The 24,564-nt window shown below is 48.0% G+C and overlaps 1 protein-coding gene across 11 annotated transcripts; it reads left to right on the top strand.

Moving 5' to 3' along the window:
- The first annotated feature begins 292 nt into the window (after positions 1–292).
- On the top strand, positions 293–23,253 carry LOC119973865. Of its 11 annotated transcripts, none has more exons than XM_038812363.1 (7): positions 293–639; positions 1,346–1,443; positions 14,930–15,073; positions 18,510–18,773; positions 21,491–21,686; positions 21,934–22,001; positions 23,025–23,253. In XM_038812363.1, exons 2-7 carry the CDS (start codon positions 1,380–1,382, stop codon positions 23,042–23,044), a joined length of 756 nt encoding a protein of 251 aa, XP_038668291.1. In that variant the 5' UTR covers positions 293–639; positions 1,346–1,379; the 3' UTR covers positions 23,045–23,253. The 11 variants fall into 11 exon arrangements, 10 of the variants coding, with proteins under 10 accessions (XP_038668291.1, XP_038668290.1, XP_038668293.1 ...); XM_038812369.1 differs by having other exon boundaries at positions 306–639; positions 21,491–21,633; XM_038812362.1 differs by lacking the exon at positions 23,025–23,253 and having other exon boundaries at positions 294–639; positions 21,934–22,523.
- Positions 23,254–24,564: the final 1,311 nt, after the last annotated feature.

The following is a 24,564-nucleotide window of genomic DNA, read 5'->3' as shown; positions in this document are numbered from 1 at the left end:
CCAATTAGAAAATTGTAGCTACAAATCAAAATCATTGTGCAGTCGACCAGTGATCCGATCATAGTAAAAAGAGCAGGAATTCAGCTCATTCAGCAGCTGTGCCTGCTGTTTCAAAGGCCCATTCAGTTCCCACTCGCTCCCCTCTTCCTGTCGCCCTGTACTTTTTTTAAACTGTAAATCAACTTCCCTTCTGATTTGGAGGTTTTAAATGGCTGCTCTTGCTATTTATGATTTCCACTCAACTCCCTTGGATTCCTCTTGATGACTTGGCTGCTACTTTGTTCTTGGCAGGACTGGCAGCTGTCTCACTGTCTCAATCCCCTCTATTCACAGCTGCACCATTATCTGAAGTGCCTTCAATGTAAACTAAGGGGTTATTTTTAACTAGTTATCCTCGGATCACTCCTATTTTAGAAGAGAATTTTTGAAGTGAAAGCGATTGCTGACAGTAAGCCGTTGTCACAGGAGAGGGGAAAAAGCCCATTCAGCTCTGAAAAGACCTGGCGAGCTTCATTCGATGGGTTTGGTGTGTGTCTCCCCCTGTTAGAGCTTCGGGACTGTTCTGTGGATGAGGTGGGGGAGGAAGGCTGTCTCTGATCGCTGGTGATGAGAATAGCGTTATCCTGGCGCTTCATCCAGGTAAACGAGTTTGAATTTCAAAATAGGGTTTGCAAGATTAGTTTCTCGGGTATTTAGATTTTGCAATTGATGCAGCAGCCGCACCAATTAAACAGTTTGCATATGTATCATCGGTACGCCAGCACATGTAAATGGTGTCTTTAGGGGGAGCGGACATTTTTAAAAGGGTCCTAATCTGCTGTGTTCAAAAACCAAATGTATCCATTGACCATTGGATAAAAGCTGGTCATTCTGTAACAACGTGTTACAAAGGACAATGAGCAAAGTAGTGAAGGAGCGCGGCACCATTGAAACTCTGCTCCTGGGATAAACCAGGAGGAGAAAATCCAAAACTTTAAATACTTTTTACCCTTGTGCTCGAAGGTTTGAAGTCCCACAAATGAATGTACTTTAACTTGAATCAAATAGAAGTATGTGATGCTAATACTGTGGATCAATATTTCAGTATACTTGGATAGTTCTTTAATATCTTTATCAGGGAACCCCTTCGACCAAGCTTCAAATCTTTCCTTCCTCCTTTGTCTCATTGTCACTTTCCGTCGAATCATTATTTTGTAAAGTGCTTTAGGATTATCTTCCAATTTTAAAGGTGTTTGGACGCAGTTATTTAATTTTCCCTGAGGGTTTATATTCTACTTCCCAAGTCCCAGCATGGTTCCATTTACATTTTGCTTCATTTCATTTATTCAACCCGTGTCTGTCTCAGGCGTGTAGAAACCATAGTATTCCATGATGTGGAGATGCCGGCGTTGGACTGGGGTGAGCACAGTAAGAAGTCTTACAACACCAGGTTAAACCCAACAGGTTTGTTTCAAATCACTAGCTTTCGGAGCACTGCTCCTTCCTCGTGAATGAAGAGGTATGTTCCAGAAACATATATATAGACAAAGTCAAAGATGCCAGACAATGCTTAGAATGGGAGCATTTGCAGGTAATTAAGTCTTTACAGAGCCAGAGGTAGGGGTAACCCCAGGTTAAAGAGGTGTGAATTGTCTCAAGCCAGGACAGTTGGTAGGGTTTCGCAAGCCCAGGCCAGATGGTGGGGGGGTGAATGTAATGTGACATGAATCCAAGGTTCCAGTTCAGGCTGTACTCATGGGTGTGGAACTTGGCTATAAGTTTCTGCTCGGCAATTCTGCGTTGTCGTGTGTCCTGATCCACAGAATTCCTGCAGTGCAGAAGGAGGCCATTCGGTATGTCGAGTCTGCACTGACCCACTGAAAGAGCATCCTACCTAGACCCAGCCCCCCACTCTATTCCCACAAACCCGTAACCCCACCTAACCTGCACATTTTTGGACACTTAAGGGAAATTTATCATGACCATTTCACCTAACCTGCACATCTTTGGACTGGGAGGAAACAAGAGCACCCGGAGGCAACCCGTGCATTCACTGGGAGAAGGTGCAAACTCCACACAGTCACCCATGGCCAGAATTAAACCCAGGTCTCTGGCAGTGAGGCAGTGCTAACCACTGTGCCACAGTGCAGCCCCTAAAGAACACAGTTCTGCATAAAATGGATGGACTGATTCGGAGCATATTAATTTTGCACATTGAGTGCTAAATAGTGTGGGAACCAGTGAGCACTTGCCGCTGCGTAGATCAGTCAACCTGGCTGTTTTGATTGCCAGGGAGACTACCTCCTCCGAGGCCATCTCTAAGCTAACGGAAGGAGTGGTTCTACCTCAAATGAGATAACTGGTTTTGTGATAGCAGACTAAATGTATCCTATATAAGGGTTCATTCAAACAGAGAAACAATCCTGCAACTTTCGATTCCAGCTTCTGAATTTCAGAATGTTGGTCTTAAGTTATGTTCTGCCAACCCAATTATAGCTTCCTCTGGATAAAGGAATACTTCTAGGTTTACATCCTAAATTTATCTTCACTTCATTGCGTGTGCAAGGAACGACATTATTACCTCTGGTACAGTAAAAGATCCTCTTCTGAGGTAGGGGTTAGAAGTATGTTTTGATGGAGTGAAAGTGGTGTTAACTTTACTCTGCCCCTGAACTGGAACCCGTTCTTGCTGACACTACACATACCGTCATGCCAAAACATGAAATGTTTCCATTTTCCAATGTTGATAGCCCCCACCTTGACGATTTTTAAAAAAGACACGGAATTTTTAAAAAAAAGTATCCAGTTCTCTCTCTCTCTCTCTCTCTCTCTCCCCCCCCCCCCCCCAACCCCACCCAAATTAAGGGGCAATTTAGTGTGGCCAATTTACCTATCCTGCACATCTTTTAGGGTTGGGTGGGTAAGACCCACATAGACAGGGGGAAAATGTGCAAACTCCACATTGACAGTGACCCAGGGCTGGGATTGAACCCGGGTACTTGGTCCTGTAAAATGGAATTTAAAAGATGAATCTGTTGAGTAGAATAAAATAGCCTACATGATGCTTAGTTCTCAGACATATCATCTGGAGCACCTTTAGATCATTAAAAAACTCCACACGGACAGTGACCCAGAACCGAGAGCGAATCTGTGACCTCGGCGCTATGAGGCAGCGCAGCACTAGCCACTGCACCACCGTGCTGCCCCAGAATCAAGATTTTTTAAAAATATAATGAATTCAGCTGCCAATATTAGGAATAGATAAGATCAGAGAACTGAGGTGGAAGATCACCAGGTGACTAAGAGTTCTCACTCGTCAACAGGACCAAAGTGGGTGGGGTGGGGATTATGTGTGGCAGCGAGGAGGGCCATCCTTCTTGAGCCTCGACCATATGTACCTCCAAAGCCTCGACCATATGTACCTCCAAAGCCTCTCCGCCATATTCCAGATGTGTGGGAATGCATTCCCCTTCTTGCCGCCATAACTATTCTGCTGTAGCCAGAGAATCATAGATTATCATAGAATTTACAGTGCAGAAGGAGGCCATTCGGCCCATCGAGTCTGCACCAGCTCTTGGAAAGAGCACCCTACCCAAGGTCAACACCTCCCCCTATCCCAATAACCCAGTAACCCCACCCAACACTAAGGGCAATTTATCATGGCCAATCCACCTAACCTGCACATCTTTGGACTGTGGGAGGAAACCGGAGCACCCGGGGGAAACCCACGCATACACGGGGAGGATGTGCAGACTCCGCACAGACAGTGACCCAAGCCGGAATCGAACCTGGGACCCTGGAGCTGTGAAGCCATTGTGGTGTCCACAATGCTACCGTGCTGCAATGGTTTTTCTTCCCATTCCCGCGGTTAGCATGGTGTCCTCCAAAAATTCACCATTGGTTCTCTTGTAATTCTCACCAATATGGTACCACTCGGCACACCATCTGGATACACAGCGTCAGTTTCCTGTCAGCTGACGACACCTCACCCCTATCTGTTTCATATTTTTTGAGGTGCTATGGAAATGCAAGTTATCAGTGTGTGGCTGGGATCTTCCCATGTAGCGAAGCATTTGGCACTTGATGGAATATAGCTTTTAGCTGCGGAATGTACTCCCGATTGCTGAATTCCTCTATGGCTTAGTCGGTAAGTGCACTGTCCAGTGTGGAACATAGCTGCGAAGTGAGTTAACTAATCAGAACATGACTGATAGCAGCCATACAATTCATCACCGTGCCCCTGGACTAGGGGGGAAAGAAATCAGCACCGAAGGTAGCCCATTGCAAACCAGCGAGCCATGCTGGAAGATACGGTAGTCAAATGAGACATATAGACTCAACTGTGTTACTTCCCACTGACAGTCTGGACTCACTCGTCACGATTGGCGGTCTGTGTGAGTTATAGAAGAAGGGCCAGCAGCTGTGAAATTGTACCCAATCATAGGTCAAAGGGAGATGGGGGGAAACAGGAATTCAAAACACAGTATTTGTTACCACTAATTTAGCACTGATTTAATCATTGCTTTTCAGCATTGCAATCTACACCTCGTATTCTCTTACATATGTAACCAATGCTTTGAAAAATAAAGCTTTTTCACATTTTATTTGGAAATTGGGGAAAATACTGATTGACTATAATGAGAATTCCACTGCGCATTACATAAAATATACAGTGTAAACACTGGTCATTTGACCCAATTAGTCTGTGGTGGTGTTTATATTCCACAAGCCTTATCCCAGCCTTTCAGTTTATTTTCAATTCTTTACCTTTCATGTACTCATCTACTTGCCTCGTTGACTTCCTGTTGGAGTTCATTCCAGTTTCTAATCACACAAAATAATAACAATCCTCTTTATTTCCTGGATAGATTTATTTATTTATTTAAATATTTTAATTCTCCTTTTTCACACTTTCTTCCAAATTTACACCCAACAATAATCAGTAAAAAATGCAATGTCAATCCCCAGATCAATAACAACGATCCCATCCTCCAACCAAACCCCACACATTAGCCCGCATGTTAACATAAACAAATGACAAAGGAATCAGGAATCACCCTTAGTCATCATTGACACATACAGCAACCCCTCCCCCTAATGTTTGGTGATCCAACTCTCAAAAGTGCATAATGAATAAAGCCCATGAATTGTAAAACCCCTCCATCCTTCCCCTCAGTCCAAATTTGACTTTTCAAGCATCAAGAATTCCAGCAGGTTCCCCCCCCCCCCCCCCCCCCCCAATGCCAGGGCACAGGGTGGAGAGGTTGATTTCCACCCTAACAGGATCCGCCTTCGGCCGATCAACGTCTGCCTACGCATCCGTTTCCAACCCCGGCTGGTCCGACACCCCGAATATGGCCTCCCGACGACCCGGTTCCAGTTTCACGTGCACCACTTTAGAGATCACCCTAAAAACCTCCTTCCAGTAATCTTCCAGCTTTGGACAGGACCAAAACATATGAACGTGGATTGCCTCCACCCCCCCCCCCCCCCCCCCCCGCCTCATTCACACACATTTTCTACCCCCTCAGCCCCAACCTCGCACACAAGGTGGAGGCGTTCACACTCCGGAGCACCTCACACCGGAACCCCTCCTTCATACCCTCTCCCAACTCTTCCTCCCACTTTGCCTTGATCCCTTCCAGCGGCGCCTTCTCCTCCAAAATAGCCCCGTAAACCGCCGATACTACCCCCTTCTGCAGTCCTCCTGTCGTCAGCACCTCCTCTAACAATGTGGAAGCTGGCTCTACTGGTTAGCTCTGTATCTCCTTTCTGGCAAAGTCTTGAACCTGCGTGTATCTAAATATTTCCCCCTGCTCCAGCCTATACTTCGCTCCCAGCTACTTCAATCCCGCAAACTGACCCCAAGAAACAAATATTTTAATGTCCTAATTAGGATGGATTTATTTTTGGCTGCCTTGCGTCTTGGTTTCGGATTCTCCCACAAATGAAAATCGCTTATTGTCACGAGTAGGCTTCAATGAAGTTACTGTAAAAAGCCCCTAGTCGCCACATTCAGGCGCCTGTCCGGGGAGGCTGGTACGGGAATCGAACCGTGCTGCTGGCCTGCTTGGTCTGCTTTAAAAGCCAGCAATTTAGCCCAGTGTGCTAAACCAACCCCAAGTGGGGGCAATTTCTTCACTTCTGCCCTGTTCAACACACTAATAATTTCAAAGCCCTCTATCATGTTCCTGAAAGCCAAGTGTTAAGAACCCCGCTGATTTCATCTGGGTGTGTCTAAACCCCGAAGGATAACTTGAAAAACTGGTTCTTTGTGGTTTATTTTTGTCTGGAATAATGTGAGGAACTATGTACATCCCAGTGAGGAACCAGTCAGGTTGTCGCGTAAACAATTCACAAAGAATATTTATTAAAGTAAAAGAAAAGGAAAAAACACAGAACAAAAGACTAAATACACTATGACACTTAAATATGTTAATAACTAAACACACCGTGCTATCTGAAGTTATCTCTAGTTCCCAAAATATACCCACATTGCCTGAACATACTTGAGACGCCCCTTTTCACAAGCAACATTCAGTTTTAATTTTTTTTTTTAAATTTAGAGTACAAGGGCAGCACGGTGGCTTAATGGTTAGCACAACCGCCTCACGGCGCTGAGGTCCCAGGTTCGATCCCGGCTCTGGGTCACTGTCCGTGTGGAGTTTGCACATTCTCCCCGTGTCTGCGTGGGTTTCGCCCCCACAACCCAAAAATGTGCAGAGTAGGTGGATTGGCCACGCTAAATTGCCCCTTAATTGGAAAAAATAATTGGCTAATCTAAATTTTTTTTAAAAATAAATAAAAAAAATAAAAAATAAAAAATTTAGAGTACAAAATTCATTTTTTCCAATTACGGGGGAAATTTACTGTGACCAATTGACCTCCCCTGCACATCTTTGGGTTGTGGGGGCGAAACCCACGCAAACACGGGGAGAATGTGCACACTCCACACGGACAGTGACCCAGAGCCGGGATCGAACCTGGGACCTGAAACATTCAATTTTAATAACTCTATAGGTCAAATCCAGTTAATAGTTGCCACATAATACCGCTCATGTGACCAAATCTGGAAAAAAGTCTCTTCCTGGTTCAGCAAAGCACAAAACTGTGTCTTTCAGAGGCGAATATCAAAGCCATGCAGACACAGGGAGAACGAGCAAACTCCACACAGTTACCCAAGGCCGGAGTTGAACCCGGGTTCCTGGTGCTGCAAGGCAGCAGTGCTAACCATTGTGCCATCGTGCTGAAGGCTTTCGGTCCAAAGACACAACCCTGAAGAAGTCCTGCAGTGGTTTACCACCCCCTTTTTCTTGCCCTCCCCCCCCCTCTCCCAAATCCATTGTTAGAAAACTCGAATGCGAACGTAACCTGGACTGTTCATGATGGTTTTCACTGTTCATTACTTTAACTGGTTGAGTAACCTTAAGGGCAGCCTTATTGAACTTCTGTTCAGCGTTAGAAATAACATTGTAAGACACGTGACCTTTTTGATGAAAGATGTGGGCTTCAATGTTCAAAAACATTGTTTTTTTTATAAATTTAGAGTACCCAATTCATTTTACCAATTAAGGGGCAATTTAGCATGTCCAAACCACCAAGCTTGCACATTTTTGGGTTGTGGGAGCAAAACCCACGCAAACCCGGGGAGAATGTGCAAACTACACACGGACAGTGACCCAGAGCCGGGATTGAACCTGGGACTTCGGCGCCGTGAGGCCGCAGTGCTAACCCACTGCAAGAAGTCTTACAACATCACGTTTCAAACACGAGCTTTCGGAGCACTGCTCCTTCCTCAGGTGAATCTTTCCAAGGTCTTGATCAGTCTGTTGAGTTGGCGGATGTGTTCCTTGGTTGGATCTGCGGGTAACTTCACATTGAGAGCGAGGAGAGCGGCGGAGAGTCAATGAAAGAGCGGGAGGAGAGCGGCGGGACACAGTGAGAGCGAGGAGTGCGGCGGGGACACAGTGAGAGCGAGGAGTGAGGCGGGGACACATTGAGAGCGAGGAGTGCGGCGGGGACACATTGAGAGCGAGGAGTGCGGCGGGGACACAGGATAAAAGAGCGCGAGGAGAGCGGCGGGACACAGTGAGAGCGAGGAGAGCGGCGGGGACACAGTGAGAGCGAGGAGTGCGGCGGGGACACAGTGAGAGCGAGGAGTGCGGCGGGGACACATTGAGAGCGGCGAGGACACAGTGAGAGTGAGGAGTGCAGCGGGGACACAGGATAAAAGAGCACGAGGAGAGCGGCGGGGACACGGTGAAAGAGAGCAAGGAGAGCAAGGAGAGTCAGTGAAAGAGCACGAGGAGAGCGGCGGAGAGTCAGTGAAAGAGCGAGGGGAGAGCGGCGGGGTACCAGTGAGAGCGAAGATAATATAAGGCGGGAACCGGAAGTACGACCCGCGGACTTCTGGGAAGGTTTTTTTTTCCCCTAGCCAATAAATTCTGGTGGAGAGGAAACCCGAGACACTACACGTATAGTGTCTCCCACCCGCCCTCCTCCTCTAACCTAATAATAAGACCCATTGGTGTGAGCAGGTAAATGCTATATTATATTATTATTTTTTATTTATTTATATTTGTTTACCAGAACTTGGTTGGAACTTAGAGGGATGGCAGGGAAGGCAGTTCAATGTTCCTCCTGCAAGATGTTTGAGGTGAGGGATGCCGTTAGTGTCCCTGCTGATTTTACCTGCAGGAAGTGCAGCCATCTCCAGCTCCTCCAAGACCGAGTTAGGGGACTGGAGCTGGAGTTGGATGAACTTCGGATCATTCGGGAGGCAGAGGGTCATAGATAGGAGCTTCAGGGAAGTAGTTACACCAAAGACTGGAGATAGATGGGTAACTGTAAGAGGGACTGGGAAGAAGCAGTAAGTGCAGGGACCACCTGCGGTCGTTCCCCTGAGTAACAAGTATACCGTTTTGGATACTTGTGGGGGGGATGACTTACCAGGGGTAAGCCATGGGGTACGAGCCTCTGGCACGGAGTCTGTCCCTGTTGCTCAGAAGGGAAGGGGGGATAGGAGCAGAGCATTAGTAATTGGGGACTCAATAGTCAGGGGCACAGATAGGAGATTTTGTGGGAGCGAGAGAGACTCACATTTGGTATGTTGCCTCCCAAGTGCAAGGGTACGTGATGTCTCGGATCGTGTTTTCCGGGTCCTTAAGGGGGAGGGGGAGCAGCCCCAAGTCGTTGTCCACATTGGCACTAACGACATAGGTAGGAAAGGGGACAAGGATGTCAGGCAGGCCTTTAGGGAGCTAGGATGGAAGCTCAGAGCGAGAACAAACAGAGTTGTTATCTCTGGATTGTTGCCCGTGCCACGTGATAGTGAGACGAGGAATAGGGAGAGAGAGCAATTAAACACGTGGCTACAGGGATGGTGCAGGCGGGAGGGATTCAGATTTCTGGATAACTGGGGCTCTTTCTGGGGAAGGTGGGACCTCTATAGACAGGATGGTCTACATCTGAACCTGAGGGGCACCAATATCCTGGGGAGGAGATTTGTTAGTGCTCTTTAACTAATTTTTTAAAACTAGTTTAAACTAATTCAGCAGGGGCATGGGAACCTGGATTGTAGTTTTGGGGTACGGGAGATTGAGAGTATAGAGGTCAGGAGCACAGATTTGACTTCGCAGGAGGGTGCCAGTGTTCAGGTAGGTGCTTTGAAGTGTGTCTACTTCAATGCCAGGAGTATACGAAATAAGGTAGGGGAACTGGCAGCATGGGTTGGTACCTGGGACTTCGATGTTGTGGCCATTTCAGAGACATGGATAGAGCAGGGACAGGAATGGTTGTTGCAGGTTCCGGGGTTTAGGTGTTTTAGTAAGCTCAGAGAAGGGGCAAAAGAGGGGGAGGTGTGGCGCTGCTAGTCAAGGACAGTATTACGGTGGCGGAAAGGATGCTAGATGGGGACTCTTCTTCCGAGGTAGTATGGGCTGAGGTTAGAAACAGGAAAGGAGAGGTCACCCTGTTGGGAGTTTTCTGTAGGCCACCTAATAGTTCTAGGGATGTAGAGGAAAGGATGGCGAAGATGATTCTGGAAAAGAGCGAAAGTAACAGGGTAGTTGTTATGGGAGACTTTAACTTTCCAAATATTGACTGGAAAAGATATAGTTCGAGTACATTAGATGGGTCGTTCTTTGTACAATGTGTGCAGGAGGGTTTCCTGACACAATATGTTGACAGGCCAACAAGAGGCGAGGCCACATTGGATTTGGTTTTGGGTAATGAACCAGGCCAGGTGTTAGATCTGGAGGTAGGTGAGCACTTTGGAGACAGTGACCACAATTCGGTGACCTTTACGTTAGTGATGGAAAGGGATAAGTATACCCCGCAGGGCAAGAGTTATAGCTGGGGGAAGGGCAATTATGATGCCATTAGACATGACTTAGGATGTGTAGGTTGGAGAAGTAGGCTGCAAGGGTTAGGCACACTGGATATGTGGAGCTTGTTCAAGGAACAGCTATTGCGTGTTCTTGATAAGTACGTACCAGTCAGGCAGGGAGGAAGGGGTCGAGCGAGGGAACCGTGGTTTACCAAAGAAGTGGAATCTCTTGTTAAGAAGAAGGAGGAGGCCTATGTGAAGATGAGGCGTGAAGTTTCAGTTGGGGCACTTGATGGTTACAAGGAAGCGAGGAAGGATCTAAAGAGAGAGCTGAGACGAGCAAGGAGGGGACATGAGAAGTCTTTGGCAGGTAGGATCAAGGAAAACCCAAAAGCTTTCTATAGGTATGTCAGGAATAAAAGAATGACGAGGGTAAGAGTAGGGCCAGTCAAGGACAGTGGTGGGAAGTTGTGTGTGGAGGCTGAGGAGATAAGCGAAATACTAGATAAATACTTTTCATCAGTATTCACTCAGGAAAAAGATAATGTTGTGGAGGAGAATGCTGAGACCCAGGCTATGAGAATAGATGGCATTGAGGTGCGTAGGGAAGAAGTGTTGCCAATTCTGGACAAGGTGAAAATAGATAAGTCCCCGGGGCCTGATGGGATTTATCCTAGGATTCTCTGGGAAGCCAGGGAAGAGATTGCTGAGCCTTTGGCTTTGATTTTTATGTCATCATTGGCTACAGGAATAGTGCCAGAGGACTGGAGGATAGCAAATGTGGTCCCTTTGTTCAAGAAGGGGAGTAGAGATAACCCCGGTAACTATAGGCCGGTGAGCCTCACATCTGTTGTGGGTAAAGTTTTGGAGAGGATTATAAGAGATACGATTTATAATCATCTGGATAGGAATAATATGATTAGGGATAGTCAGCATGGTTTTGTGAAGGGTAGGTCATGCCTCACAAACCTTATCGAGTTCTTTGAGAAGGTGACTGAACAAGTAGACGAGGGTAGAGCAGTTGATGTGGTGTATATGAATTTCAGTAAAGCGTTTGATAAGGTTCCCCACGGTCGGCTATTGCAGAAAATACGGAGGCTGGGGATTGAGGGTGATTTAGAGATGTGGATCAGAAATTGGCTAGTTGAAAGAAGACAGAGGGTGGTGGTTGATGGGAAATCTTCAGAATGGAGTTCAGTTACGAGTGGCGTACCACAAGGATCTGTTCTGGGGCCGTTGCTGTTTGTCATTTTTATAAATGACCTCGAGGAGGGCGCAGAAGGTTGGGTGAGTAAATTTGCAGACGACACTAAAGTCGGTGGAGTTGTAGACAGTGTGGAAGGATGTTGCAGGTTACAGAGGGACATAGATAAGTTGCAGAGCTGGGCTGAGAGGTGGCAAATGGAGTTTAATGTGGAGAAGTGTGAGGTGATTCACTTTGGAAAGAATAACAGGAATGCGGAATATTTGGCTAATGGTAAAATTCTTGGTAGTGTGGATGAGCAGAGGGATCTCGGTGTCCATGCACATAGATCCTTGAAAGTTGCCACCCAGGTTGATAGGGTTGTAAAGAAGGCCTATGGTGTGTTGGCCTTTCTTGGTAGAGGGATTGAGTTCCGGAGCCATGAGGTCATGTTGCAGCTGTACAAAACTCTGGTACGGCCGCATTTGGAGTATTGCGTACAGTTCTGGTCGCCTCATTATAGGAAGGACGTGGAAGCTTTGGAACGGGTGCAGAGGAGATTTACCAGGATGTTGCCTGGTATGGAGGGAAAATCTTATGAGGAAAGGCTGATGGACTTAAGGTTGTTTTCGTTAGAGAGAAGAAGGTTAAGAGGTGACTTAATAGAGGCATACAAAATGATCAGAGGGTTAGATAGGGTGGAGAGTGAGAGCCTTCTCCCGCGGATGGAGGTGGCTAGCACGAGGGGACATAGCCTTAAATTGAGGGGTAATAGATATAGGACAGAGGTCAGAGGTAGGTTTTTTACGCAAAGAGTGGTGAGGCCGTGGAAAGCCCTACCTGCAACAGTAGTGAACTCGCCAACATTGAGGGCATTTAAAAGTTTATTGGATAAGCATATGGATGATAATGGCATAGTGTAGGTTAGATGGCCTTTAGTTTTTGACTTCCCATGTCGGTGCAACATCGTGGGCCGAAGGGCCTGTACAGCGCTGTATCGTTCTATGTTCTATATTCTAACTATCCTGGTTGTTGAGTTGTCGGTATACTTCTTTGCAGTAGTCCGTTCTGTTCAGTATGACGGTGGCCCCTCCTTTGTCTGCTGGTTTGATGATGATGTTGCGGTTGGTCTTGAGAGCGTGGATGACGTTGCGTTGTGCTTGGGTGACGTTCGGGGCTGCCTTGTGAATGCGACTGATGAATCTGGCATTGATACGACTCCTGACGGCTTGAGCATACATGTCGAGTCTCGGGCAGCGGCCTTCCTGAGGGGTCCAATTCGACTCTTTCCTTTTCAGTTGCTGCACTGCAGATCTCGCGGTCTGCTGTTCCGGTTCATTGGTCGTCTCCTTGGGTTCGCTGTTGGCCTCTTGGGGTCTGTGGAAGAATTCCCGGAGCCTCATTCGCCTGATGAATTCCTCTGTGTCTGCCGCGAGACTGATGGGGTCCATTTTGGTGGTGGTGCAGAAATTGAGCCCTCTGCTGAGGACTTCGATTTCGTCTGGTTGAAGAGTGTAGTCCGACAAGTTGACAATAGATTTCCCTGTATTGTTTTGTACTGTGGTACCAGGGGAAGCTTGGTTGCTGCTGCTGGTGATGCTGAGTTTCTCAAGCTTCCTGTTCTTGGTGTGCATATAGGTGGCATAGTATCATTGTCTCATCTGTTTGGCAGTGTTACATGGCTGGTCTGCTGTGTCCTGAGTGCAAGTTGAGAATATGGCCTCTATCTTGGTTTCCAGGTTGCGTCGACTGCTGTAGAGCTGGTGTACGAGGTGTTTGAGGAGTGTGGCAGAGGTGCGGCGGCAGAGTCTTTCAGCGTAGTCTGTGTTGTAGGTCGACTTGAGTGGGTTTGTGATCTGTAGCCCTTTCGGGATCTTGTCTGCTTTTTTGCATCTTTGTAGAAATTCAATGTCAGTGTCTATATGCGCGATCTTCCTGGAGATCCTCTCCACTTTGAGCCGGCAGTTTGCGGTGTCGATGGTAGCCATGAAGTGGAGATGCTGGCGTTGGACTGGGGTGAGAACAGTAAGAAGTCTTACAACACCAGGTTAAAGTCAAACAGGTTTGTTTCAAACACAAGCTTTTGGAGCGCAGCTCCTTCCTCAGGTGAATGAGGAAGGAGCAGTGCTCCGAAAGCTCGCGTTTGAAACAAACCTGTTGGACTTTAACCTGGTGTTGTAAGACTTCTTACTGTTCTCACCCCAGTCCAACACCGGCATCTCCACATCATGGCTAACCCACTGCGCCACCGTGCTGCCCCATTCAAAAATATTCTTAAAAACTGTAGAACTCTAGACTTCACTTCCTCATAAAAGTGTTAACATAAAGAACTTTAACAATCAATAAGCATCACCTCCCACCCAGCAGCTGCTGGGGAGAATATGGAGCCGTACAAATTAAGAAAGCAAATGAAAAGGTATTTTTCAATTCTTTTGTTTTTAAATTTTTTTATTCTCCACATTCTCATCAATAAACAACCATAGAAAAAAAAACATATACAATAGCAATCCCCACACACAAACCACCGCCCGCTCAATATTCAGACCAAAACATCCACTTGTACATTCCAGTAAAAAACACAAAATAACAATCAATCCATAAACTGTGTAACCAAAGACAGCAATTCCGCCGACCGTCCCCGCCCCCCCCCCCCCCCCCCCCCCCCCCCCCCCAATGTTCAATGGCAACCAATTCTCGGAAGTAGCATAATAAACAGCCCCCATGAATTGTGAAACCCTTCCTTCATCCTCTTCAGCTGAGACTTCACCTTCCCAAGAGTCAAAGCAATTCAAGTACGTCCCCCCCCCACCCCCGCCAAGCCGTGCCACAGGATGGAGAAGCTAACCTCCACCCCAACAGGACCCACCTCCGGGCAATCAGCGAGGCGAAGATTAACAACCTCTGCCCTCGCACCCGCCTGCTGCCCGAGCCGGTCCGACCTCCCCGAAAAAAGGCTTCCAGGTGGGTACAGTCACCAATGGTGGGGAAAGAGGAAATTAATGCTAAAAACAATGGAATCAGAGATTTCCTTTCTTCCCCACCGAAGATCTTTCCTACTTCCCTTATCCCTCCACCTAACATCCTGCCCACCTCCTGCTGACTATCTGGATTCATGTGTACAGGGCCATTTGTGACCAGTTACAGTACATGATGATGGTCTTGGATTGTTGCAAAGAGCACAATTCACTGGAGGCCAGAATGACTATTACTAGATTATCAAGTGGCAACTTGGAGAGCTGTCACTCCAAAATGTCAGAGAGCTGCTTTATCTACTCCCGTCTGCTGGTCACACAGCTGCCTCTCGATCACTTGGATCAAGCACTGCCCTCATACAAATAAACTCTTAGCCTGTAAAGACTCTCTGGTGTTTAAGCAGCTTTCACCTTTGCTTTAACGTCATTGTAAATAGTGATGGTGCTTTTGTTCTTGTTTTAGTGTAGATATTGAAAGTGGCACCTTCCATTCAGTTCCATCCTCAATGCAGAGCGACGGTGACCTGCAAGAAATTGAACTTCATGTTGTGGAGTCTATTAATGACTTACATCGCACCACCTCCAACCTTGAGGTCACTAAGTCTTATTCAGGTAACTGCTGTGTTCACAGTCTGTGTATTAGACACGTTTTCATTTCAATCAATGTCTCTATAATAAGGCGCTCCATGCGGGGAAGTCCCCGCGGTTAAAGAGGGGGATGCTGGAACGGAACCGTAGCGAGGGGGGGCTGGCGTTGTCGAACCTCAGCAACTACTACTGGGCGGCTAACATAGCCATGATAAGGAAATGGATGGTGGGTACGGGGTCGGTTTGGGAGCGGGTGGAGGCTGCTTCGTGCAGGGGCACCAGTTTGGCAGCCCTGGTCATGGCTCCCCTGCCGCTCCCGCCGGCCAGGTACTCCACCAGCCCTATAGTGGTGGCGGCTTTGCGGATTTGGGGCCAATGGAGGAAGCATGCGGCGGAAGTGGGAGCGTCGGTCTGGTCCCCAATATTTGACAACCACCGATTTGTCCCTGGGAAGATGGATGGCGGGTTTCAAGTGTGGCGGAGGGTGGGGGTGGGAAGGATGGGCGACTTGTTCCTGGAAGGGAGCTTCGCAAACATGTGGGTACTGGAGGAGAAGTTTGGGCTGGCGAGGGGGAATGACTTTCGGTACATGCAGGTGCGGGATTTCGTACGTAGACAGGTCCCGTCCTTTCCACGCCTTCCACCAAGGGGGATCCAGGACAGGGTAATTTCCAGGGGTGAGGTAGGAGAGGGGAGAGTCTCAGATATTTATAAGGAGTTTATTGGAGCGGAGGACACAGGGACCGAGGAACTGAAACTTAAGTGGGAGGAGGAGCTTGGTGGGGAGTTGGAGGGAGGCGTATGGGCAGACGCTCTGAGGAGGGTAAATGCAACCGCAACATGTTCCAGGCTCGGTCTGATTCAGTTCAAGGTGGTTCACTGGGCCCACATGACAGTGGTCCGGATGAGCAAATTCTTTGGGCTGGAGGACAAGTGTGCTATATGTGGGGGAGGACCAGCGAACCATGTCCACATGTTCTGGGCGTGTCCAAAACTCAGGGGACACTGGCAGGGATTTGCGGACATCATATCCCGGGTACTGAAAACAAGGGTGGCGATGAGTCCAGAGGTGGCGATATTTGGGGTGTCGGAAGACCCGGGAGTACAGGAGGGGATAGAGGCCGACGTTGTGGCCTTTGCTTCCCTGATAGCCCGGCGACGGATACTGTTGGCCTGGAGGGACTCAAAGCCCCCAAAGACCGAAGTATGGCTGTCGGACATGGCAAGCTTTCTCGGCTTGGAAAAAAAATCAAGTTCGCCTTACGAGGATCACTATTGGGGTTCGCCCGGAGGTGGCAACCATTCATCGACTTCTTCGCGGGGAACTGATCGTCAGCGGCGGGGTGGGGCCGGGGGGGGGGGGGGGGGGTGGAGGAGGGGCGGGGGGAGGGGGTAGGATAGTGTAGATTAAGGGGGAAGAATAGGCGGGTCTATCTGCGAGAGTGGTACTGTTATTTGCACTATGTTTTTTGTAATTGGTATCTGCACACTAATGCATATTGTTACTGTTACAATGCCAAAAATACCTCAATAAAATTGTCTGTTAAAAAAAAATAAGGCGCTCCATAAAGTATTTGGTTCCAAGATTAAGGTCCATGTTAAAGGGACAACAAGTGTAGATGGCTACAGGAAGTAAGATTAAGAAAATATAGCTGTGACACATGAAAACTCTTGAGGGCAATTGCAAGCAGACATGGACAGGTTAGGTGATTGGGCAGATATGTGGTAAATGTAGATAAATAGGTACTACAGTTTGAGGGAAAAGGTAAATTAAATATATCCAAAATGTATTATTGGACATTTCATATGAATTTCAATGGAGTGGTGGAAAAAGTGTTCAAAGGATACAGAAACCTTTTTTGGGAAAAGGGTAACTGGCAGTGTAGACTTTACATTCAGTGGCAGTGAATACAAAAGTAGGGAAATGATGACGAAGTTGTGCAAACAATTGATAAGATTACAGTTGGAACACCAGATTATAGACTGGATATTGGAAGCAAGGGCAAGGTGCAATGACGACCTGCTGGAGTGATAACTGGTATTAAAGGATATACAGAGAACATAGAACATAAGTGCAGAAGGAGGCCATTCGGCCCATCTAGTCTGCACCGACCCACTTAGGCCCTCACTTCCACCCTATCCGCCCTAACCCAAAAATGCTTCCTACCCTTTTAGGTCACTAAGGGCAATTTATCATGGCCAATCCACCTAAGCTGCACGTCTTTGGACTGTGGGAGGAAACCGGAGCACCCGGAGGAAACCCACGTAGACACGGGGAGAACGTGCAAACTCCGCACAGACAGTGACCCAGCGGGGAATCGAACCTGGGACCCTGGAGCTGTGAAGCCACAGTGCTATCCACTTGTGGTACCGTGCTGCCAAGTATAGATATAGTTACGCTGAGCTTATTTTCTAGAGCACAGAAGACTCTTTGTGGTGGTGGGGTGGGTGATCTAATTAAAAATATTCAAACGTTTGAAATGGCTTAAGCTGGTAAAGTGAAAACATATAAAATATGTCTTCCCCCTCCCCCATTTTATTCTGTAGAGTGAATTTCACAAACTCGGGGATGTTCCCAAAGTATGGAGAATCTTTGAAGTTTAGTCGCTGTTGTAATGAAGAAAATAAGCAAATTTAAACACCGCAAAGTCCCGCAAACAACAATGTGATAATAACCAGATTATCTGATTTTAGTGATGTTAGTTGAGAGAAAAGCACTGAACATTATACCTGAGTAGCCTCCCAGTTTTTCTTCAATATAGTGCCACAGGAGCTTTAGATGCACCTGAGAAGGCAGATGCAACCTTGTTTAATGCCTCAACTTAAGGGCAGCACCTCTGCCATCGTCGCCCTTCCTTGGCACTGACATTAGATGATATGTTCTGGTGTAGAACGTAAACCTCCAACCATTTGGCTCAGGTGCTATCTGCTTTGCTGAGTCTGGAGAACTGTGCAGCCCATCTTGCCTCCACTTCACTTCAGTGTTGGAGCCTCCAGCTTCCTTGGCCCCAGGATTCCCTCTGTCTTTGTGAATTGAAAGCTAGTCTCAATCACCATGAAACTATCATCGATTGATGCAAAAATGTACCTGATTCATTATACCCTTTAAGGAAGAAAATCTGCCATCCTCACCTGGCCTGGCCTACATGTGACTCCAGATCCACGGCATTGTTGACTCTTAACTGCCCTCTGAAAGCCAGTCAGTTCTCGAGATGGTCAATGAATGCTGGCCTTGCCAGTGACACCCACATGCCATGAAATAACCTTTTAAAACTAATAAAGATCAACATTCCCTTTCATTCCAACACCTTGGACACGCTTACAATATTGAAGGAGCTGTATAAATCTCCCAAAATGTCTGTCAGAAACCATTCCATTCGACATGCAGATTTCGCATCGAAGCATCACGTTTAGAGAAAAGTGATCACTGCTCTTAAATGTTGTTTTATTCACATCGCAGGTCAAATCCGTTCAAGGCCTTCAACCATCTTTATTGCTCAGGAGGCCCCGGCAAACGGGCTGGTGACTGCTCCTTTGCTGGACCCGAGACAGCGTGAGCCCATCTTCAGTCAGCTGGTTGGTTCAGTCCGTGAGACCCGCGATCGATGCGAGTGCAGCTGCATTTGCTGCCACACCACGAGCTGTGATAAAGTTTTCTATGCAGTATTAATCACGCTGGTGCTGGTCAGCATTGCCATTGGCATCTTCACTGTTTACTATTCAGGTAAGTTCCAATTGTCTGATCATTTCCCTTCAAACCTTATGCACGTCTTAGCCACTGCCCGCCCTACTATGACAGAGACAGCAGGTCACACATTGGATTCCTCGGCCGCCTGAGACTCCATTTTCAGCCTAGAAGCATATCACCCTCGTGCCAAAAAGGAGATGTTTCGGCCATTATTGAAAGCTGTGTGTCGCCTTTCTTTGCCAACTTCAGACACTTCTGGAGGATTGTGTTTGTTTTTTTACTGTGGCCTTCACGCTTCTCCTCCTTAGGCAGTCCCTGAGGGTGAAGGATGGCTTTCCTCCAGTCAGGTTTGATGGCAGCTGAGTCCAGCTCTTGATCTGCAAGGTTCTGCCACAGGCGGGGTAGGTGGTGTTTGAAGGGCTGTTTGGAATTTTGGTGCTCTCCTGAAAGCTTCAATTTCGACTCTGCGTGTTTCCGGGGAAGTTTCTCCAAGGGCCTTCCCCAATCAACCTTCTCCATTTTGATCTGTCTCCAAGCCAGAGACTCCCATGAATTGGCCGAAACATTGTTTTACGGACATCTCAAAAGTGTTTCCTCTGTCTTCCTTGGTGCCTCCTGCCCCGACCAAGTTCCAGTTGGAACAGTTTTGTCAGGCAGACAGACTGCATGCCCACCCAGCAGAGCTGGTTTTGAGTGATTGACGCTCACCCACTTACCAGTATTGTAATCAGGCTGCAGCTGGTATGTCCTCCACCTCAGTGACAGCTGCCAGTTGTCAGGAGAATGTGAATAGTGTGAAGTCGAACAGGTGGAGCGCGATTGCCCCATTCGCAGACTGAGGGCGCGATTCTCCCAAAACGGGAGAAATCGTAAGGCTGGCGTAAAATCCGGGCGGGTTTGACGCCAGCGCGCCCCTTCCCGACCGGGAACCGATTCTGGTCCCCGGTCGGGGCTAGCAGCCCGACGCCGTAAGCTCCGGCATCACGGGCTTAACGAATTTCATTAAGCCCGCTTGCCAGAGTTAGCGCCGGCTGACGCGTCATATGACGTCAGCCGCGCATGCGCGGATTGGAAGACTCCAACCCGCACATGCGCGGATGACGTCATCGCGTATTTGCGCGAAACCCGCGCATGCGCGGGCCGGGATGCCCCTCAGCCGCCCCGCGAATGGATACTGCGGGGCGGCGGAAGGAGAAATAGTGCGCGGGCATCGGGCCCGCTGCCCGCGATCGGTGCCCACCGATCGCGGGCCCATGGCACCCTTGGCACGGCCGTGGTACAGCCGTGCCAATCGGTGCTTTGGTTATAAAAAGCGAGTTGTTCCTGCCGTTTTTACGAACGGCCAGACCAGGTGTGTTTGCCGTTCGTAAAAACAGCGTAAAGAGCTGGGACTTCGGCCCATCGAACAGCTGTGAATCGCTGCCGGCCGTAAAAAAACGGCGGCAGCGATTCGTGTCGGGAGTTGGGCGGGGGGGGGGGGGGGAGAATAGCGGGAGGGCGGGAAAAATGTCGGGAAGGCCCTCCCGCTATTCTCCTCGTGGGGGGCGGAGAATCGGGCCCTGAGTGTTCACAACACGAAAATCGGAGTGATCCCCGTTGGCGCTAGGAGCGCTGAAGAGGCGACATTCAGTTCATACAAATGGGCAGTCACTCGGGCCAGATGAATGTCGCTGGATTCCCGATTTCCCAGGCGAATGATTCGCAGGGGTCGGGCGCCCGTGGGATCGCCGCAGCGCCGATCGGGGGCCGTTGTAAGTGGCCCCCGAGGCGATTCTCCGCGCCGCGATGGACCGAGGGCCTGCTGAGTTCGGCCGAGTCCTGCTGGCGTAGGTTACGTATGGTCCTACCCGGCGGTACCTCGGAGTTCTGGCTGTGGGGTGATCCAACCCGGGGGGGGGGGGGGATCCTCCATGGTGACCTGGCCTGCGATCGTGGCCTATCGATCGGCGGGCAGGCTATTTCCGTGGGGGGGGTCTATGTTCCTCTGCGCGGGCCCCTGTAGGGCTCCACCATGTTATCTGGGGCCTGGCGCGGAGATGGGAACCCACGCGCATGCACGGACTCACTCCGGCTGTGGCGTGCTGGCTTTCGAGCGCCTGAGCAGCGGACAGATCGCAGACTCCCAGCAGCATGAAATAGAGAGGTTGTCCTTACTGGAGTGGAGACAGGTGGCTTTGCATTAAAATATTGCAGATTCCATTTCAAAAGTTTCCTAAATGTGTATTTGAAGTCAAATCTCTGGAAACTGAGTGGGTGAGGTTTATCGAAGAGTGGTGCGTGCATGAGGCTGATAGGCTAATGACATGAAGAAAGTGTTGGATTTACGACACCCCCACAAGCTCTAACAGGAGCTGTTGGCACTCACGGTGAACTCCAAGCCTGAGACTTAAAATATGCTTCTCCAGTGAGAGTTGCACATTTGACATCGGAGCCTAATTAGTACAGTGGATCGCTAAGGATGCTTGCCTCAGCATCGTGTCCTGATTAGAAATAGTGTCAGCATTTACATCTGAATGAAAAATGTTGCGGCCTCTGCAGGTAGATACAGACAAAAATATTCATAATGAGGGTCAGCATGTAGCTTTTTAAGTTTCAGTGGCCCAGTGTGATGGAATAGTGTGGGTTTGTGTTAGCAATTCTCTACAATGCTCAGTTCTGACTCTCGGCTGTTGGCAAGGGTGGGGTGGGGGTGGGGTGGGGTGGGGGGGTGGTGGGGAGAGAATCTAACAAGTCATTCAGTACTTTCTTCCAAGGAAGGAGGACGTTTAGGAGGGGAGTGAGTCCAGCCCGCTCTATCCAACAAGATCAAGCAGCATTAATGCAAAGTCTTGGCAGATGGTTGGCCAATTCGCCCTTTACACTGCGTGCAGAGCTCCATAAAGGAATGGAAGAAGAGGTTAGCACTGCTGCCTACGGCGCTGAGGACCTAGGTTCGAATCCCGGCCCTGGGTCAGTGTCCGTGAGGAGTTTGCACATTCTCCCCGTGTCTGCGCGGGTTTTACCCCCACAATCCAAAAATGTGCTGGTTAGGTGGATTGGCCACGCTAAACTGCCACTTAATTGCAAAATAACTAATTGGGTACTCTAAATTTTTAAAAAAATAAATGGAAGAACTCTTCAAATTTCCAAGAGGAAATTCTGAATGTGCGCCACGGTTAAGGCCTAAATTCATTTTTATTTAAATTAATCTCAACAGAAAAAATCAACAAACAACTCTGGGAGATTTCCTACCGGTTGGATTCCTTGGATCAGAGTGTGAAACAGGTGAAATTTACAAGCTACCTACTACAAAATCCAACGAATGTGACGGAGAGCACGGACAGGCTCATCAAGGAAACATGAATTAAATTTCCCAGAGAGCGCACTTGTCTTGAAAACATAATTATGGTGTGTTTCGATTACAAGGGGCTGCTCGAAGGAAATGCCTTGGCAATACGTTGTGTGCTGAAACTGCACGCTAATTAAACAGAAACATTATAGACTGATGTGGCACCATCTCCGTTCCCATCACGCACCCTGTCTGTGTGAGGCTGGTGATGTGGAAGAGAGAAACATCAGAGAAAGACTTCAATAATAAAGAGAGGAAATGCCGGAAATTCATCGCAGGTCTGGCAGCAGCTGTAGAGTCAGAAACGGAGTTAACGTTTCAGGGTCGGGACCTTACACCTGATCCTCACTGTGTGAATTCACTTTGATTTCTACTCATTGTTGAAAGCAGGGATCTTCAATTGCTTCTCACGCACAAGTTAAACAAGATGTATAGTTATTAAAAATAATAACTTATAATGTTGGAAATATGCAGCAGGTCAGGCAGCCTCGTTGGAGACAGAAAGAGGAGGTAACACTTTCAGGCTTTTATTCAGACGTGGCGATGTCAAAAGATTAACCTAACAGTTTTACAGCGAATGTAGAGCTCGGTGTGGGAGGGGGGGGGGGGGGGGCAGGGGACATTGGAGAGCAAAGGGGGAGGGGTCCATGACAAGGTCGAGTTTGGAAGTGACTAAATGACAAAATAGATCAAGGCGCATGACAAAAGAGAGTGACATTTGTAAAGAAACAAATGATGAGTCCAGAGGAGGTTTAGATGCTCATGAGGGGGAGAGGGGGGTATAAATGGCAGAGGAGGAGGGAAAGAAGGAAAATCCTGCACAGATTGGTCTATGCACCCACTCCACCCAACCACACTCCACCCCCCCCCCCCCTTACTACCTCACTAACTTGATTATAAACTGCTGAATCATTAACATTTTCCAGTTCTGATGAAAGCTTAACTCTCTCTCTTCACAGATTCTGCTCAACATTTCTAGCATTTTATGTTCTTATTCCAGATTTCCAGCAAAGTAGCATTTTGTTTTTGTTCCTAGTTGATTAAACACAGTATGATATCCGTTTAGAATTTATTAGAATTTTTGTCAATGTAGTTACCTTTTTGTTACTGGTTAACAGAGTTTGGATGTTTTGCGACTTCTTTCATTTATTGTAAATAAAGTGCAGACATTGCACATTATAGCATTCAGTTCTGGCTCTTCTAAGAACAGAGGTGTTCATCAATGTGACCCTGTGACAGGGTCAATTCATTTCCTAATTCAGAAGTTCCTTTAAATGAATTGAACATTCCCGGTGTTCACTGCTCTGTGCCATGGGGACTATGGCATGTTTCAGAGATCGGCAGCATACAGAATTACACCCACATGTAATTTACACCCTGAATGTAATCCTTTGTGGTGCGAATGACGTAATGATGTGGAGATGCCGGCGTTGGACTAGGGTGGGCACATTAAGAAGTCTTACAACACCAGGTTAAAGTCCAACAGGTTTATTTGGAATCACTAGCTTTCGGAGCGCAGCTCCTTCATCAGCTACGAATGTCATAAGGCACTGAATGGACTGTTCATTTAAGAGATACTATCGTAGGAGTGTTGGAACGTTTTTGAGCGGGATTCTCCGCTGGCAGGATTCTCCATTCCGCAGGTAGCGCACCCACGTCGTGGGTTTTCCGGCAGCATGGAGTGGACACAATGGGAAATCCCATTGGCAGGTGGCGAGAGCGGGAAATTCCACTGCGGGAGAGGGTGGCCACCGAGGAACACATAGCTGGTGGACCGGGGAATTCCGGCCAAATTGGACCACTTAATAGCACAGCACTCAGTCTCATGGGTCATATATATATATTTTCCAATTCATGGGCAATTTAACATGGCCAACCCACCTACCCTGCACATCTTTGGGTTGTGGGGGCAGTGGTGGACTGGCCAGGGTGTCAGTGTGCCCGGTGGCAAGTGGGCCCCTGATGAAGTGGGCCCCCTATGTCAAATAAAAATGCAATAAAGAAGCAAACACAGACAACTGTTTTAGTAATAAAAAGGAATAAGAAAAAAAAGAGAACAGGACACAAATAAGCAGTGCATGAGAAGGAATGAAGCGGGGAGGTAGTGGAAGGATGTGGAATAGGGGGGCCCGGGTCGGGATAATTAAGGAAATTCCATGTTTTCAGCAAGAGTGTGTGAATTTAAAGATAAAGTTACAGTTCGTGATTTGAAATGGTCGGCAACTTGAAAGGATATCAAGCAGTACATAGGGTCGTGAGGTCACCGAAAAGGAGAAGCGGTATCTTTGACCGTGAATCATGAGGTCAAAGATATTGAAGTGATAAGCCATGATCGGTAAACTCAAAGGGTTGCGACTTGTAACACTACACTGGTATCAAACTGGACATGTTGGGCGAGATTCTCCCAAAACGGGAGAAATCGTAAAGCTGGCGTAAAACCCGGGCGGATTTTACGGCAGCACGCCCCTTCCCGACCAGGGACCGATTCTGGTCCCCGGT

Source organism: Scyliorhinus canicula, chromosome 11 (genome assembly GCF_902713615.1).
Source record: "Scyliorhinus canicula chromosome 11, sScyCan1.1, whole genome shotgun sequence".
Classification (NCBI taxonomy): Eukaryota; Metazoa; Chordata; class Chondrichthyes; order Carcharhiniformes; family Scyliorhinidae; genus Scyliorhinus; species Scyliorhinus canicula.
This window is presented reverse-complemented; position numbering and strand designations above follow the sequence as displayed.

What these genes read in the sequence shown, in the direction of transcription:
- LOC119973865 (XM_038812362.1), top strand. Translation starts at nt 1,380, where the DNA reads ATGCCGGCGTTGGACTGGGGTGAGCACAGTAAGAAGTCTTACAACACC. An exon ending in CTTCACTGTTTACTATTCAG is followed by an intron (nt 18,774 to 21,490) that starts GTAAGTTCCAAT and finishes CTTTCTTCCAAG; the next exon opens with GAAGGAGGACGTTTAGGAGG. An exon ending in GGTTCGAATCCCGGCCCTGG is followed by an intron (nt 21,687 to 21,933) that starts GTCAGTGTCCGT and finishes TAATCTCAACAG; the next exon opens with AAAAAATCAACAAACAACTC.